This window comes from Mytilus trossulus, chromosome 10, assembly GCF_036588685.1.
Source record: "Mytilus trossulus isolate FHL-02 chromosome 10, PNRI_Mtr1.1.1.hap1, whole genome shotgun sequence".
Lineage (NCBI taxonomy): Eukaryota > Metazoa > Mollusca > Bivalvia > Mytilida > Mytilidae > Mytilus > Mytilus trossulus.
This window is the reverse complement of record NC_086382.1, coordinates 47,838,061-47,855,026: the sequence shown is the minus strand read 5'-3', so window position 1 is coordinate 47,855,026 and position 16,966 is coordinate 47,838,061. Positions and strand designations below refer to the sequence as shown.

At 30.8% G+C, this 16,966-nt stretch overlaps 1 protein-coding gene across 1 annotated transcript in view; it reads left to right on the top strand.

Moving 5' to 3' along the window:
• LOC134687511 (importin subunit alpha-7-like) overlaps positions 1-16,966 on the top strand; it is a 19,631-nt gene extending 2,665 nt beyond the window's left edge. Inside the window, exons 2-13 of the mRNA XM_063547871.1 lie at positions 520-654; positions 2,962-3,054; positions 4,228-4,324; positions 4,694-4,785; positions 8,924-9,144; positions 9,459-9,558; positions 10,235-10,398; positions 10,821-10,899; positions 11,258-11,383; positions 11,886-12,013; positions 13,623-13,798; positions 14,233-16,966. Of these exons, the coding sequence (XP_063403941.1) occupies positions 520-654; positions 2,962-3,054; positions 4,228-4,324; positions 4,694-4,785; positions 8,924-9,144; positions 9,459-9,558; positions 10,235-10,398; positions 10,821-10,899; positions 11,258-11,383; positions 11,886-12,013; positions 13,623-13,798; positions 14,233-14,420 (1,599 nt within the window). The 3' untranslated portion in view covers positions 14,421-16,966. The remainder of the gene's footprint in view (positions 1-519; positions 655-2,961; positions 3,055-4,227; positions 4,325-4,693; positions 4,786-8,923; positions 9,145-9,458; positions 9,559-10,234; positions 10,399-10,820; positions 10,900-11,257; positions 11,384-11,885; positions 12,014-13,622; positions 13,799-14,232) is intronic.

The window sequence follows — 16,966 nt, the reverse complement described above, 5'->3', positions numbered from 1 at the left end:
ATTTTCTAAATCTTATCATCTACCATGACTTCAAAGAAGTACTTCTCAAATTTTAATCAAAATATTGATAGGCATGAACATAATGAAAAAACTAACAGCAGACAGTAGTGACCATGACCAAAGTAACTTGTCTGCATCCTGATTTAAAAATTTAAAAATTCACTTGCATTATAGAATAGAATAAGTGGCAGCTTACATGCTATCGTGCTCATCACCACCAAATGCATTCCGTTATGGAATACAAAATATGATTTGAAATTAAATATATGGTGGGTATTTAAAATATTATGTAAACAATTCTTTCGATCTTTGTTTATCTTTCTGTCCATGATTTTGATTACTTTGATTAAAGGTTAATTACCATATTGCATTTCCTGCAAGGCATCAAAACTTTTGTCATGTCTACAGTATGACTGAATGATAAGCTGTAGTTAAGTTAATAAAGATAAAAGAAAATATGCTGTTTGCCTAGAAAGAAAAAAGAACAAAGGATTATTTATCTTTAACTTTGTATTTAAGATGTCTGCCGATGGAACTAGTCCAGCCAATCACAGAATCAAGTCCTACAAAAATAAAGCTTTAGATTCTCAGGAACTGCGAAGAAGAAGAGAAGAAGAGGGAATCCAGCTCAGAAAACAGAAAAGAGATGAACAGGTTTGCCTTAAAATAAATCAATTAAAGGAAGAACAATATACAAAATTGGTTTTATTCACAAAATTCTTTGTGTGAAATTTCATTTGGCTAAAACAAAGCACATACAGCAGTCTGGAACATGTGAAATACCAAATCAGGATGAAAAATTAATTACATTTTGTAGTTTACACACTTTAATAATGGTTTCAGTTTAGTTTTACAATATGCAGCACCTTTTGTGTGGAAATTAAAATTTTAACAAAACATTTACATGTAATGTTGATATTAATCAGTTAATATTGATGCTTGCAAACAATAGGTTTTGGAAGTTTCAGTCTGTTTTATATATACTGGAATTTGATTGGACAATTTAAATTGATCTACAATGTGGAACTTAAAATGAAAATTGAAATGAAGATTATATTTATTTTCCAATCAAATTCCAGTATACCATAAACAGACTGAAACAGACTAACTACCTGTTGTTTACAAACAAACTAAGCAAGCAAGTTGATCAAAGGTTTTCTTTGCATGCAGTAATAGAAAAGCTGTAAATACAAGGGTTATAACTGTTGAGAATAGTTCGAAGTTATAACGTTACGTTTCCCATATTTACGTTCACATGCTTGTGACGTAGCTTACACCTGGTAGTTGATGATAGCGAAAATACATTGAAAATCGATATGTTGATACGCACATTTTGTTTGATGAAGGAGCACAGCGCTCTTTTGTTACAGAGGAGTTAGCATCGAAAATAGATTTAGAAATACTAGGAACAGAAACCATACATTTATCGGCATTTGGAAGTACCGACAGCAAAGTCCGTCATTTGTCAAGAGCACGCGTATACGTAGAGTCGATAAATAGAACGAAATATTCCAGTTGAAGTTCTAGTAGTACCGAACATCGCCAACCTGTTAACCAATTACATCGGTAATGGTATACGAGAATTAAAGTATCTGAAAGGATTACGTTTAGCTCATCCGTTTACAGAAGACAACTCTTCTTTTGAAATTTCCTTGCTCATCGGAGCTGATTTCTATTGGGATTTCGTAGAGGATACAATATTAAGAGGAAATGGTCCAAACGCCGTAAAGTCCAAACTTGGCTATTTGTTGTCTGGTCCAATTCCAACGTCTAATCGACAACAGAGTAATGTAGGTTTGTTCAACATATTGACATCGCACAAACCAGAGGAGTTGAATTTAGAAATATTTTTGGAATTAGAATTAGCAATACGACAGATGTTGAAACGGTAGACTATATGGAAACAAATCAAAAGTCAGCAATTGAATTCCGAGAAAACAAGTACATATCAAAGTTGCCATGGAAACCAGATCACGAATCCTTGCCTACCAATTTCTTCGTTACGAAAAGAAGAACTGAAAACGTCATTCGAAAATTAAGTCAAGATCCCGAAATGCTTATGGTATATGGACAGATAATCAAGGATCAAGAACGCCGAGGATTTATTGAGAAGGTTAAGGATCCCGATATAAGTAAAGGTATTGACGTACATTATATCCCGCACCATCCCGTTAAGAAGAAATAAACAAAGTAACGCCATCTGAAGAATACATGGAAGAACCCAACAACGAAGAAATACCGACAAGAACATTGTCCTTGCAAAACGCATCAATTCGTACAATGGAAAGAATAAAATCATGGACTCGTTAAAGTTTAATTCAAATTCCTATTTTTGTGTTTTGAAGAGACAGTAATTTCTGCAAGTGTAAAATTAAATTTCTTTCTTTATTGATGAACATTTAAAGTAATAGTCTATTGTTTTGTACATTAATACACTTTGCGGGCCCCAGTATGTTGAGAATAGTTCGAAGTTATAACGTTACGTTTCCCGTATTTACGTTCAAATGCTTGTGACGTTGCTTACACCTGGTATGGGCTTCGCCTTTGTAAATATTATACGCAAAGTAAACACAACGCAAAGTACACATACGACTTTCTTAGTTTATTCCGCACAATAACCACACAAGGATGGTTTGGATTGATTTTAGTCCAAACAGATTAGGTATAAGGGTCCAAAAAGGGCCCAAATTAGCAGTTTTCTAGTTTCCAGACAATAAATTGTGGAACAGTGTATGGATCTTCCATACCACAAAGGGATGGTTAGGATTGGCTTTGGCTCAAACAGTTAAGGAACTAGGGGCTAAAAAGGGGGGTGGGGTGGAAACAAGGGTTTCCTGGTTAAAGGACAATTACTTAAGTATTAATCTTTGGTTTTGAAATAGAGTTTGAATTGCCTTCCTTACATTGCTTTTGAATTATGTGTAAAGAATCATTACAGTGATTTTCATAATTTTTTTCCAGGTATTTAAAAGAAGAAATGTATCCATGCCAGCTGGAGCTGAGGATTTTGGTGGTGAACTACAAGATAATGTTACATCATCCACAACTCCTGTGGTAAGATAACTTACAATGTATGGGCTATGGGGACCCAGCAATCTGTTAGATTGTATTTATTTACCTGTAGTGGTTACTCATAATTATTTCAACTATGGTCACACTTATTCTTTGCAACGGATATGTCTGGAACAACTTTTAAACTTGTTTGGTTAAACTTTGTTTCAATGTATGGGCTAAGGGGACCCACTCCGACCCAGCAATCTGTTAGATGGTATTTATTTACCTGTAGTGGTTACTCATAATTATTTCAACTATGGTCACACTTATTCTTTGCAACAGATATGTCTGGAACAACTTTTAAACTTGTTTGGTTAAACTTTGTTTCAATGTATGGGCTAAGGGGACCCACTCCGACCTAGCAATCTGTTAGATGGTATTTATTTACCTGTAGTGGTTACTCATAATTATTTCAACTATGGTCACACTTATTCTTTGCAACAGATATGTCTGGAACAACTTTAAAACTTGTTTGGTTAAACTTTGACCTGAAGGCTAGTTTCTCATTACTTAATGGCATGTAAATGTTATCATAAGTTAGCCTCATCATTCAATTATTAACCATCTAGCAAGAAAAAAAATTGACATTGTGACAAATAAGACTTGTATGTCTTTGATATCATCAGTGATTATAAAAAAAAATGACAACAATTTTCTTATTTGCTTATTGATATTTGTCAGATTGGTTATCATGGTAATTGAAAGAAATTAACTTAATCTGCATTAGCCAAATAAAGTAAAAACCATAGATAAGATTCAAGAAAAGAAATAAAATGTAGATGAAATTTATGAAACTCATATTCAACTTTTATCTCAAACCACAACATGCATACAGAGTTTAAATGACAATAGTATTTCTTTTAATGTTTTAGAATTATGTCCCTTTATAAATTGGAAAATTGCAAATTTTTCAGTGTCGGCACTCATATTTTTGTCTCATAAAAATATTATAAATTCAAACAATTTTAAGTACCTCAACATGCGGACAGACAACGAATATGGACTGTACATCATTTATATTCTAGAAGTATATCCCTTTTATCTTTGGAAATTGAAAAAAAATGGGGCTCATTTGTGTCCTCAAAATAAGCATTTTCCTCATACTTCTATTATTTTGATATGAATTATGTGTAATGTAAGAAAAGCTATATGTAAAAGTTTTATCTTGTCTAGGTTGGAATCAGTGAAGAAATGATCCAAGCATTGTACAGTGATAATATTACAGAACAAGAGGCTGCCACACAAAGATTCAGAAAACTTTTGTCAAGAGGTATGGTGTTAATATTAGATATTTTATAAGAATTTCTTCTTCCTTTATGGTACACCTTGAATGCCTGCATGCTTTTCATTGGATTTAAATTAATTGCTAAACTAGCGATGGATGATGGAGGTCTAAAAATGTTTTTAAAAAATAAAGGAGGAAGAAGGGTCACAGTTACTCTGACTCACTGTTGATTCTTACTGTTTCTGTCATAGCGTTATGATCATCTAAGACGAGGACTACTTTCTGTCATACATAATACAATAAGAGTTGATCGATGTCAATGATACAGCAACACAATGTAAAAAAGAGTGTATAATATTTTCATGACATGGATGAATGGGTGATAATCATGAATGAATATTTGTTTTGTTTCAGAACCCAATCCCCCAATAGATGAAGTTATTACTACAGGAATAATACCAAGATTTGTAGAATTCTTACAGAAAGATCAGAATTGTACATTACAGGTAAGGGGTACTGTATGATGTGAATGGTAATACAGTAAAATGAATGAACAGTTAACATACATGTTTTATTTCTCAGAGTACTGATTATCAAGTCATGCAATCTGGCAAGCGGCAGGAACTCGTTATATATTTAGTTTCATAATTTCAAAAGTTGTTAATTTGAGTAATAAAAATAGTTAAACTTGTGTATTTAATCTTGCATTTTTTAAAGGGAAACACTTGCATCGATTCTTTTCACCACTTCTGCCCTTCTTTCTCTGTTCTTTTCATAATAGTAAATTTTATTCTCCAAAGTAAGTCCATTTTGGAAATTTTGTTGAAATGTGATGATTTTATGAATTTTTATACGACCGCAAATTTTGAAAAAAATTTCGTCGTATATTGCTATCACGTTGGCGTCGTCGTCGTCGTCCGAATACTTTTAGTTTTCGCACTCTAACTTTAGTAAAAGTGAATAGAAATCTATGAAATTTTAACACAAGGTTTATGACCATAAAAGGAAGGCTGGTATTGATTTTGGGAGTTTTGGTCCCAACATTTTAGGAATTAGGGGCCAAAAAGGGCCCAAATAAGCATTTTCTTGGTTTTCGCACTATAACTTCAGTTTAAGTTAATAGAAATCTATGAAATTTTGACACAAGGTTTATGACCACAAAAGAAAGGTTGGGATTGATTTTGGGAGTTTTGGTTTCAACAGTTTAGGAATTAGAGGCCAAAAAAGGGCCCAAATAAGCATTATTCTTGGTTTTCGCACAATAACTTTAGTTAAAGTAAATAGAAATCAATGAAATTTAAACACAATGTTTATGACCACTAAAGGAAGGTTGGTATTGATTTTGGGAGTTTCGGTCCCAACAGTTTAGGAATTAGGGGCCAAAGGGACCCAAATAAGCATTTTTCTTGGTTTTCGCACCGAAGCGTTAGTATAAGTAAATAGAAATCTATGAAATTTAAACACAAGGTTTATGACTATAAAAGGAAGGCTGGTATTGATTTTGGGAGTTTTGGTCCCAACAGTTAAGGAAAAAGGGGCCCAAAGGGTCCAAAATTAAACTTTGTTTGATTTCATCAAAATTGAATAATTGGGGTTCTTTAATTTGCCGAATCTAACTGTGTATGTAGATTCTTAATTTTTGGTCCCGTTTTCAAATTGGTCTACATTAAGGTCCAAAGGGTCCAAAATTAAACTTAGTTTGATTTTAACAAAAATTGAAACCTTGGGGTTCTTTGATATGCTGAATCTAAAAATGTACTTAGATTTTTGATTATTGGCCCAGTTTTCAAGTTGGCCCAAATCGAGGTCCAAAATTAAACATTGTTTGATTTCATCAAAAATTAAATAATTGGGGTTCTTTGATATGCCAAATCTAACTGTGTATGTAGATTCTTAATTTTTGGTCCAGTTTTAAAATTGGTCTAAATTAAAGTGCAAAGGGTCCAAAATTAAACTAAGTTTGATTTTAACAAAAATTAAATTCTTGGGCCTCTTTGATATGCTGAATCTAAACATGTACTTAGATTTTTGATTATGGGCCCAGTTTTCAAGTTGGTCCAAATCAGGATCTAAAATTATCATATTAAGTATTGTGCAATAGCAAGTCTTTTCAATTGCACAGTATTGTGCAATGGCAAGAAATATCTAATTTCACAATATTGTGAAATAGCAAATTTTTTTTTAATTAAGAGTTATCTTTCTTTGTCCAGTATGGTAAGCAAGAAATATCTGCAAGAATTTTTTTTAATTGGAGTTATCTTTCTTTGTCCAGAATCAACTTAAATCTTTGTTATATACAATATACAATGTATATTCACTTTTTACTACCAACTGATAAATTAAAATAATCTTTACCATTCAGTGATAACAAGCAGTTTTTTTACATCTTAATATTTTATGATGTATTTAAATGAGTAGTAATTGTTGCAAACTCCATTAGAATATTTTAATTGAAATTAGTTTTGGAATAAGGGAAAGGGGGATGTGAATAAAAAATTGGGTTCAAATTTTCTCATTTGAAATTTCATAAATAAAAAGAAAATTTCTTCAAACATTTTTTTGAGAGGATTAATATTCAACAGCAAAGAGAATTGCTCTAAGAGAAAACACAAATTTTAAGTTCATTTGAATACATTCATTCTGTGTCAGAAACCTATGCTGTGTCAACTATTTAATCACAATCCAAATTTAGAGCGGAATCCAGCTTGAATGTTGTGTCCATACTTGCCCCAACCGTTCAGGGTTCAACCTCTGCGGTCGTATAAAGCTACGCCCTGCGGAGCATCTGGTTAAATCTACCGTCGCCAATGATCTAAAAATGCCTTGTACCAAAAAAATCCAATTTCAATATAGATTTCATCAATATAAAATCATATTTGGTTATGTATGGTGCTAGAGGTTAATTATGTAAAAAAAATTAAAAAATTATGGATCAATGTACCAAAATTTATGTTAAAATACAAAACAAATGTTTACTTGAGGGGTCATTGCATCATAAATTTCAAAGGAAAGTAACAAAACATTTTTTTGGTCTTCATAGCATTATTCTAGCCCTTTGTGAACATCCTCTTTTTGCTTATCCTATCCTATTTTTGTCGAGCCTTCGACTTTAGTCAAAAAAGCGAGACTAAGTGATCCTACATTCCAGCGGCTGCGTCCACAAATATTCACCCTGTGGTTAAAGTTTTTGAAATTTTAATTACTTTCTTAAACTATACTGGATTTCTACCAAACTTGGACAGAAGCTTGTTTATGATCATTAGATAGTATCCAGAAGTAAATTTTATAAAAATACAATTCCATTTTTTCCGTATTTTACTTATAAATGAACTTAGTTTTTTCTGCGGGGAAACATAACATTCACTCTGTGGTTAAAGTTTTTAGAATTTTAATAACTTTCTTAAACTATCCTGGGTTTGTACCAAACTTGGACAGAAGCTTGTTTATAATTATAAGATAGTATCCAGAAGTAAATTTTGTAAAATTGAAATTCCATTTTTTCCGTATTTTACTTTTAAATGGACTTAGTTTTTCTGCGGGGAAACATAACATTCACTCTGTGGTTAAAGTTTTTAGAATTTTAATAACTTTCTTAAACTATCCTGGGTTTGTACCAAGCTTGGAAAGAAGCTTGTTTATGATCATAAGATAGTATCCAGAAGTAAATTTTGTAAAAATAAAATTCCATTTTTTCCGTATTTTACTTATAAATGAACTTAGTTTTTTCTGCGGGGAAACATAACATTCACTCTGTGGTTAAAGTTTTTAGAATTTTAATAACTTTCTTAAACTATCATGGGTTTGTACCAAACTTGGACAGAAGCTTGTTTATAATTATAAGATAGTATCCAGAAGTAAATTTTGTAAAATTGAAATTCCATTTTTTCCGTATTTTACTTTTAAATGGACTTAGATTTTCTGCGGGGAAACATAACATTCACTCTGTGGTTAAAGTTTTTAGAATTTTAATAACTTACTAAACTATCCTGGGTTTGTACCAAGCTTGGAAAGAAGCTTGTTTATGATCATAAGATAGTATCCAGAAGTAAATTTTTTTTTAAAATAAATCCATTTTTTCCGTATTTTACTTTTAAATGGACTTAGTTTTTTCTGCGGGGAAACATTACATTCACTCTGTGGTTAAAGTTTTTAAAATTTTAACATCTTTCTTAAACTATCCTGGGTTTGTACCAAACTTGGACAGAAGCTTATTTATGATCATAAGATAGTATTCAGAAGTAAATTTTGTAAAAAGATAACTCCATTTTTCTGTATTTTACTTTTAAATGGACTTAGATTTTCTTCCAGTTTACATTACATACAGTCTGCAGTTAAATTTTTCAAAACATTTATTAGTTTCATTAACTATCCTAGATTTTTACCAAACTTGGACAGAAGCTTCTTACAATCATAAGATAGTATCAAGAGGAATATTTTTATTGATTTTTTTCCTCATTTTTGTTGAGCCTGCGATTTACAGCAAAAGTAGGCGAGACACTGGGTTCCGCGGAACACTTACAAATTTTTGCTTATCCTATCCTTGGCAATATTTATCCATAATAAAAACATTACAAACTTTTCGGAAATTACAGAAGTCACTTTTAGAAAACTCAAATTTTAAACTTGTACTTTTCTGTTTTACAGTTTGAGGCTGCCTGGGCCCTTACCAACATAGCTTCAGGAACTTCCATGCAGACACGAGTAGTGATAGAAGCAGGTGCTGTTCCTATATTTATCAGACTACTTAATAGTGAGATAGAAGATGTACAAGAACAGGCTGTTTGGGCACTAGGAAACATTGCTGGTGACAATGCTGAATGTAGAGATTATGTTCTTGGTGAAGGCATACTAGTTCCCTTATTACAGTAAATATTTATACATGTTATGCTAAACATCCAACATTGTTGTGAGGTAACCTTGGCACCACTAGTTGGGATGATTTATCATTAATCTTTTAAACACCAAAAGAATCCAATTTTATCATGTTAATCAAAGTTTGAATTAGTTCATTTAAGAAAAAAAACAGCCCATAAAATTTTGTATGAATTTTATTTTTGGAAATACGATCTATTTTACCATTCATAATAAAGTATTATTTTATGCATGAGAGATGGATGGTGAAAGTAAAAAGAAATCAGAATTAATATTGTATGATTTGTAAGGTACATTTTTATTTCAGAGTTTTAAGCAAAAATACAAGTTTATCCATGACTAGAAATGCAGTGTGGTGTTTATCCAATTTATGCAGAGGAAAAAATCCACCTCCAGACTTCCTTAAAGTAAGATTTTTTTTATTCTTTCAAACTGATACTCAATCTTAAGAAATTTGATGATTTTACATTTAGTGTGTAGTGTATCATAAGCTATATACTGTATATTTCTGCAGACACCTGTTTCCTTGGGTGGCATCTAAATTAAACATATTTACAGATGTCTTTTTATAGTCTTGTAAATGGTTTGTCAGAAAATTGTCTGCCCTCTGTAGCTACTTGAAAATCTTATAATTGATATTTTCTAATATATAACATAACTAGATGTCTTTTGCAATAAATGCATTTTGTTTCTTCAAGATATTTAGAGCATACTTTTTTCTCACTTAAGCATTTTTAGAAAGATATTATCTTCACTAAACTACTAAAAGGTGGCAGAAAAAACTAATGTGCACATTCAAAACTTTTAAGTCAAAGTTATACAATGCCATATGGCGATAGGAAGACAAAGACAACTCCATATTGATATGCATGCTTAATTCATATGTAGTTAATTTTATGTGTTATACAATATCATAACTTCGATACATGTTTTGTTATGGTATCCCCAGCATTACCACTGGTAACCATACTAAGGCAAAAATACGACAATGATATACAAGTCTATATGCATGCTAAATTGTAATGTGTAGTAAATTGTATTTGTTTACGTAACAAAATAACTACTATACATGTTTTATTCTAGGTATCCCCAGCATTACCTGTATTAGCCAGACTATTATTTCATACAGATAAAGATGTCCTGGCTGACACATGCTGGGCTCTGTCATATTTGTCAGATGGTCCTAATGAGAAAATACAAGCTGTTATTGATGCTGGCGTTTGTAGAAGACTTGTGGAACTTCTCATGTACGTAAATATAATAAGAAATTTTCGTCATAAAGCAAAATAAAATATTTAAAAAAGAAGATAATTTAGAATATATTACTTTATATACTAGATTCTCCAAAACTTATCATTGGTAATATTTTGGTTGTGAAAAAAGCACATAATTGAAGAAAAAAATCTAACAAGTTATTAATTTAATGCTAAGGAATTTAATTGAAAAAAGGGTCTTTGAAAGCTTATATTCAATTCAAATATTTATGTAATGAAACAAAGAGGAGCAAAATGCAGAAAATTTTGTGTCAATTAGCAATTTTCCTTAAAAATACATTCTGGCTTACAAGTGGATAAGTTTTCTTAGTTTAAGGACACATTTATTTTAATACATACTTCTTTTAGCCTCTAATACCAGCAGTGTTAACAAGGGTTTATATGTTGAATTTCAGGTATTACCAACAGACAGTGGTCTCTGCTGCTTTAAGAGTTGTAGGAAATATTGTCACAGGAGATGATTACCAAACACAGGTATTGCATATTAAAATTTATTATCAGTTAATATGCATCAATTGGGATTTGTGGTAGCTGCAATTTATTATATTTCTTTTAAAAGTGGGTGATATTAACAGATTTTTTGGTAAATCATGTTAATTGCATAAAACATGTGTCAGATGATGTTAATATGATCATAAACTTAGTTAAATTACACGGAAGGTTTCAAAACAGAATGTCAAAAATTATTGGGGTTTATGTTTTGTTAACTAATTATTGTCTTAATTAGTTCTTCATTTATTCAGATTGATACTATTCTTGTATTATTATTAGATATGATAGAATTTTATATGCAAAAGACAAGAAAAGTAATAAATGTTGTATTATATTTCAGATTGTACTAAATTGTTCTGCTCTGCCATGTTTATTACACTTATTAAGCAGTACAAAAGAATCAATCAGAAAGGAAGCATGTTGGACGATATCAAATATCACAGCTGGTAACAGATCACAGATCCAGGTAAAAACAAGATTCTCTTTTTCTTTGCTAAATTTTTCACTGAAATTTGAATTTGTTATGTTATATTCCTCTAAATCTATTTTGATAGCGATATTATGCAGAACTAGAATTTTAAATTGCTTGTACGTAGTACATTATGTGGATGATATTTCTATTTCTGACACAAAAAAATTGTCAAATCTATTATTATCTGTTCATTTCTTAAATCTCAGTGAATTTTATAATAAGATGAGATAGGAGTTATAGGTGAATTTAACAAAACATATAATATACAAAACTAAAAATCACACAGGAAAACATATGTTTTGATTTAGGTAAAAACAGACATCACACACATTAAAGGGAAATAACTCTTATTTTTTTCAAATTTCACAAATTTTCAATGACCTATAAATAGATAAACCTTTTAAATTTGTTAGGATTTTCTCTTAAATATGTATGAAGAGAATCTATGAAGAAAAAGCTATGAACTTGATGATAAGTAATTTATTTTTGTTTTCAGGCTGTGATAGATGCAAACATATTTCCAGTATTGATAGATATTCTTGGTAAAGCTGACTTCAAAACAAGAAAGGAAGCTGCTTGGGCAATTACTAATGCAACATCTGGAGGTTCTCCAGAACAAATAAGGTATTAAAGTAAACCAATTGATTTGAATGATAAAGATAGATATTTATAGATGACAAATATGAAGAACTCAGAAGTGATCAACTATTAAGGAAGGTGTCACTACTATTATTTGACTGCTGTTATCTCTTTAAATTCTTCTCAAATCTTATTTTAATATGTCTAGTAAAATTTTACAGTGTAATTTTATATGAATTATGACAATAAGTAAAATGTTTTTTAGTTTATTCAGCATTTCTTCTTTCTTTTTTAAGCTTACCTGGCCCGAAGGGCCAAGTGAGCTTTTCTCATCACTTGGCGTCCGGCGTCGTCCGGCGTCGTTAACTTTTACAAAAATCTTCTCTTCTGAAACTGCTGGGCCAAATTAATCCAAACTTGGCCATAATCATCATTTGGGTATCTAGTTTAAAAATTGTGTGGCGTGACCCCGCCAACCAACCAAGATGTCCGCCACGGCTAAAAATAGAACATAGGGGTAAAATGCAGTTTTTGGCTTATAACTCAAAAACCAAAGCATTTAGAGCAAATCTGACATGGGGTAAAAATGTTCATCAGGTCAAGATCTATCTGCCCTGAAATTTTCAGATGAATCAGACAACCTGTTGTTGGGTTGCTGCCCCTGAATTGGTAATTTTAGGGAAATTTTGCTGTTTTTGGTTATTATCTTGAATATAATTATAGATAGAGATAAACTGTTAACAACAATAATGTTCAGCAAAGTAAGATCTACAAATAAGTCAACATAATCAAAGTGGTCAGTTGACCCCTTTAGGAGTTATTGCCCTTTATAGTCAATTTTTAACCATTTTTCGTAAATCTTAGTAGTCTTTTACAAAAATCTTCTTCTCTGAAACTACCTGGCCAAATTTAAACAAACTTATCTGCAATCATCATTGGGGTATCTAGTTTAAAAAATGTGTGGCGTGACCCGGCCAACCAACCTAGATGGCCGCCATGGCTAAAAATAGAACATAGGGGTAAAATGCAGTTTTTGGCTTATAACTCAAAAACCAAAGCATTAAGAGCAAATCTATCAAGGAGTAAAATTGTTTATCATGTCAAGATCTATCTGCCATGAAATTTTCAGATGGATCGGACAAACCGCTGTTTGGTTGATGCCCCTGAATTAGTCATTTTAAGGAAATTTCACCGTTTTTTGTTATTATCTTGAATATTATTATAGATAGAGATAAACTGTAAAGAGCAACAATGTACAGCAAAGTAAGACTTAAAAATAAGTCAACATGACCTAAATGGTCAATTGACCCCATAGGGAGTTATTGCCCTTTAAAGTCAATTTTTAACAATTTTCATAAAATTTGTAAATTTTAATTAACATTTTCGACTGAAACTCTTAGGCCAAGTTCAATATAGATAGAATGTTTGTAAGCAGCAAGAATGGTCAGTAAAGTAAGATGTACAAACACATCACCATCACCAAAACACAATTTTGTCATGAATTCAAATGCGTCCTTTGTTTAATATTCACATAGACCAAGGTGAGCGACACAGGCTCTTTGGAGCCTCTAGTTTGGCACATAAGCTCATTTCAATTGTACAGCATTCCTATCATTAAACCATGTTAAAATACATTAAATCTTCTATTTGACAGGTTTTTGGTTGAACAAGCTTGTATTGCTCCACTGTGTGACTTGCTTACAGTTATGGATGCTAAAATTGTACATGTAGCATTAAATGGCTTGGAAAATATTTTACGACTTGGAGAACAAGATGCTAAACAGAATAATGGCACTAATCCTTATGCTGTGATGATTGAAGAATGTTTTGGTAAGTTTAGACTATTGTAACTTTGATGAAATAAAAGGGTAGATAACTCTGGAATGAAATATCCAGAGATAAATCAGAAACAAAAAGAAGATCAATAAAATTTTGTAAGAATGAAACCAACAAACTAGTCCAGTGTATTTCCCCTAATTGAATGAAACAAACCAAATGTTGTTTTATATTCAGTTAAGGGGAGATAATAACAAGTCAATGAATTGTCAATATTCTATTGTTATTATGTTTATAATGATGTCAGGATATCAAAATCAAAGCAAGCAGAGTTTATATCAGTTTAGTTCATGATTTAAACAAACACACATATATGTTGCTTAGTAATTCTTCTAATATATAAAATAATGTGCAAATTGTATTCTGATGCTTATTAAAAAGCTTTTTTTCTGTTTAAAAACTAACTATGTTTATATTTTTTGTTTCAGGTTTGGACAGAATTGAATTTCTTCAAAGTCATAAAAACAGAGAAATATATCAAAAAGCTTTTGACATGATTGAAAAATACTTTGGTACTGAAGAAGAGGACAAAGCTGTGGCACCCCAAGTTGATGAAAATATGCAACAATATCAATTTAATACAAACAATGCTCAGATGGGAGGCTTTGAATTCTAATTGTGACACTGGAGAAAAGTGGACAGAAAACTGACACGGATCTCTAAGTGGTTTCACTCCCCCATGACATGGTGTTTATCTCCGACACCGACGAAAAAGGAAGACTCCAAGACCACTCGACGACAGGAGAAGACAAGGACATATTCCCCCAAGACAATTGACGAAGAGACATGGAAGGGACCCATCCCAGGGATTAAACTGTAACAAGATATTAATTCTTGTGTTATTTGACTGTATCCAGTATCTGTGATCTCAATTTGGTGTGTTCAGTGCTACAGAAACCAGATTCTCTTTAATTACATTTAATTTTTATTTTACAAATCAGTGTGATATTTATAGAAACTTATATTACAATATCTGTTATTTTAAGAGAAAATAAACCAAAATTTTTATTATATAATTGTAACTTTAAGAAAGAAAAACATTAATTGTGTAAAGAAATAATTCATTTATTTGAAATTATGGTAAACATTGCATACATGTTATAATGCTTGCAATCTAGACAACAAATTTAAAGGTAAAAACAATATTTCAATAATAAAAGCTATATTTTTGACATCAAGATTTTTATTTTTTCAATTATTTCTGAATTTTATAAGAAAATAAATGTGAGGTAATACCTCACGAGTATTACCTCACGAGTTTTAATGTATATGGTTAATTGAACATTTTTAATTTGATGCAAAGAAAAATAGTTTGTCAGAAACACATCCAAACAAAATAAGAGAATATCAGTGTTATATTTACCAGAATAAAAAAAAGATTTGTTAAAAACTTAACTTCAATTTGTTAAACCAACAGTAATGTGTCGCAATATATTATAAACATGTAATGGCATAAGCCAGTAAGATAATTGTAACTTTTTGAGACCATGTACTGTGATACTTTTTACTTTTCTTACTTTCTCTCCCCCCTTTTTTGCATATAGATTGACTGATCTGTGCATTTTATTTTATGTCATTGGTCAAAGATGTTATCATGCTGAATTGTTAATACATTTATTTTTTGTTACAGTAGAACTTTATTGGTGGTATTCTGTTTTAAAGAATTAACTGATGTTGGACTAATTTCAAACTGTTGAGTTTATATTTAAATGTTTAAATTTAAACACAAGTAAGAAAAATCTTACTAAATGTTTTATGTAACATTTGAAAGTTCCAAATTTTACATTTTTTATTGGTCATGAAACCAATTTCGTTCTGAATTTTGCAAATTGTTTTGCCAACTTTAGGTTATATAAAGTCTAGAAGATAAATTTACATAATAGTCCAGGAATGTTTGAATTGGCTCATTATTATTATTTTTAGTGCATAAAGTGTGCCAGATTCAAATAACTTCTGCTTAATATTGCTTGATTTTGTATTTTCCTGCAACACAGATTGGGTTTCATTTGTTTAAGAAATTCATAATTGGCATATGAAGATGCTAAGCTTTATTTTTCACAATTATAAAAATCTATGTGTATAGCAGAAGAACTGCAATATATTTCAGTTTTGTGACATGAGTTAAGATAGATATATGTTACAGCTTAACATTATATTCATTGTTGTAAATATTATAATTTGTACATTACAATTTTAGCCTACCTGGCACAGTTTAAAATATTTGCATCACTTGGTGTCTGTTGCTCTTCCATTAACTTTTTGAAAAATCTTTCTTTCTTTAAACCATGTGACCAAAATTAACCAGACTAAACCAAACTAAAAGAGTATCTTAATTCCATTGTTTACACAATTCAAACTCCACATGTCAAGTCTTTTGACAATCAAGTTAGATACATATCTTTAAGAATTTTTCTAGCAGAAAACTTTGGTTGATGGGTTAAATTCTTATTGGCTGGGAAAATAGTTATATACCAAAATAATAAATGGATAGATCATCAAAATCAGATTTTTCTAAAATTTATGATGTTTTTTTCAAAGAATGAATAAAACCATACTTTAATTAATGTAAATAAGTAAGAGTTAGGTTAGCAGTGTAAGGTAGACTAAATTGAAACATTATTTGACCATTTAAAAACTGAGATATATTGCACATGGCTTTTTTTTTTAAACATGCTTAATTAGAGCAACATTTATTTTGTTGATACTACACACATTCATACACACTAAAAATGAACAATACACTACCTCAATAAAACAACATTTAATGAGCATTTGTACTAAGATTGATCTGACAAGTATTGTTTTCGTTCCTTTATAATTGAAGTGTTTAAGAAACATCAGAAGTAAAATATAGTGCTACAATTGTTTTACCAATTTAAGCACAAAGGCATCTATCCTATGCTTTAAAATTGTTAATTGATTTGATAGTTAAAAGATAGTCCTTGTAATAGATTATTTCCATTTTACAAAACCATAGAAAAAGCTTTAGACTTTAGGGGTTATTTCCCAGTATTTTTTACACTTCAGGAAAACTATAATACTGTTTGAATGATAAGTTTGAAAAGGTTTCTTGATTTTAATGTTGTTTTCATTGATCAAAACCAATAATTAAAACATTTTCAAAAAAGCCAACTAAAAAAATACATCGCAAACACACAAAAA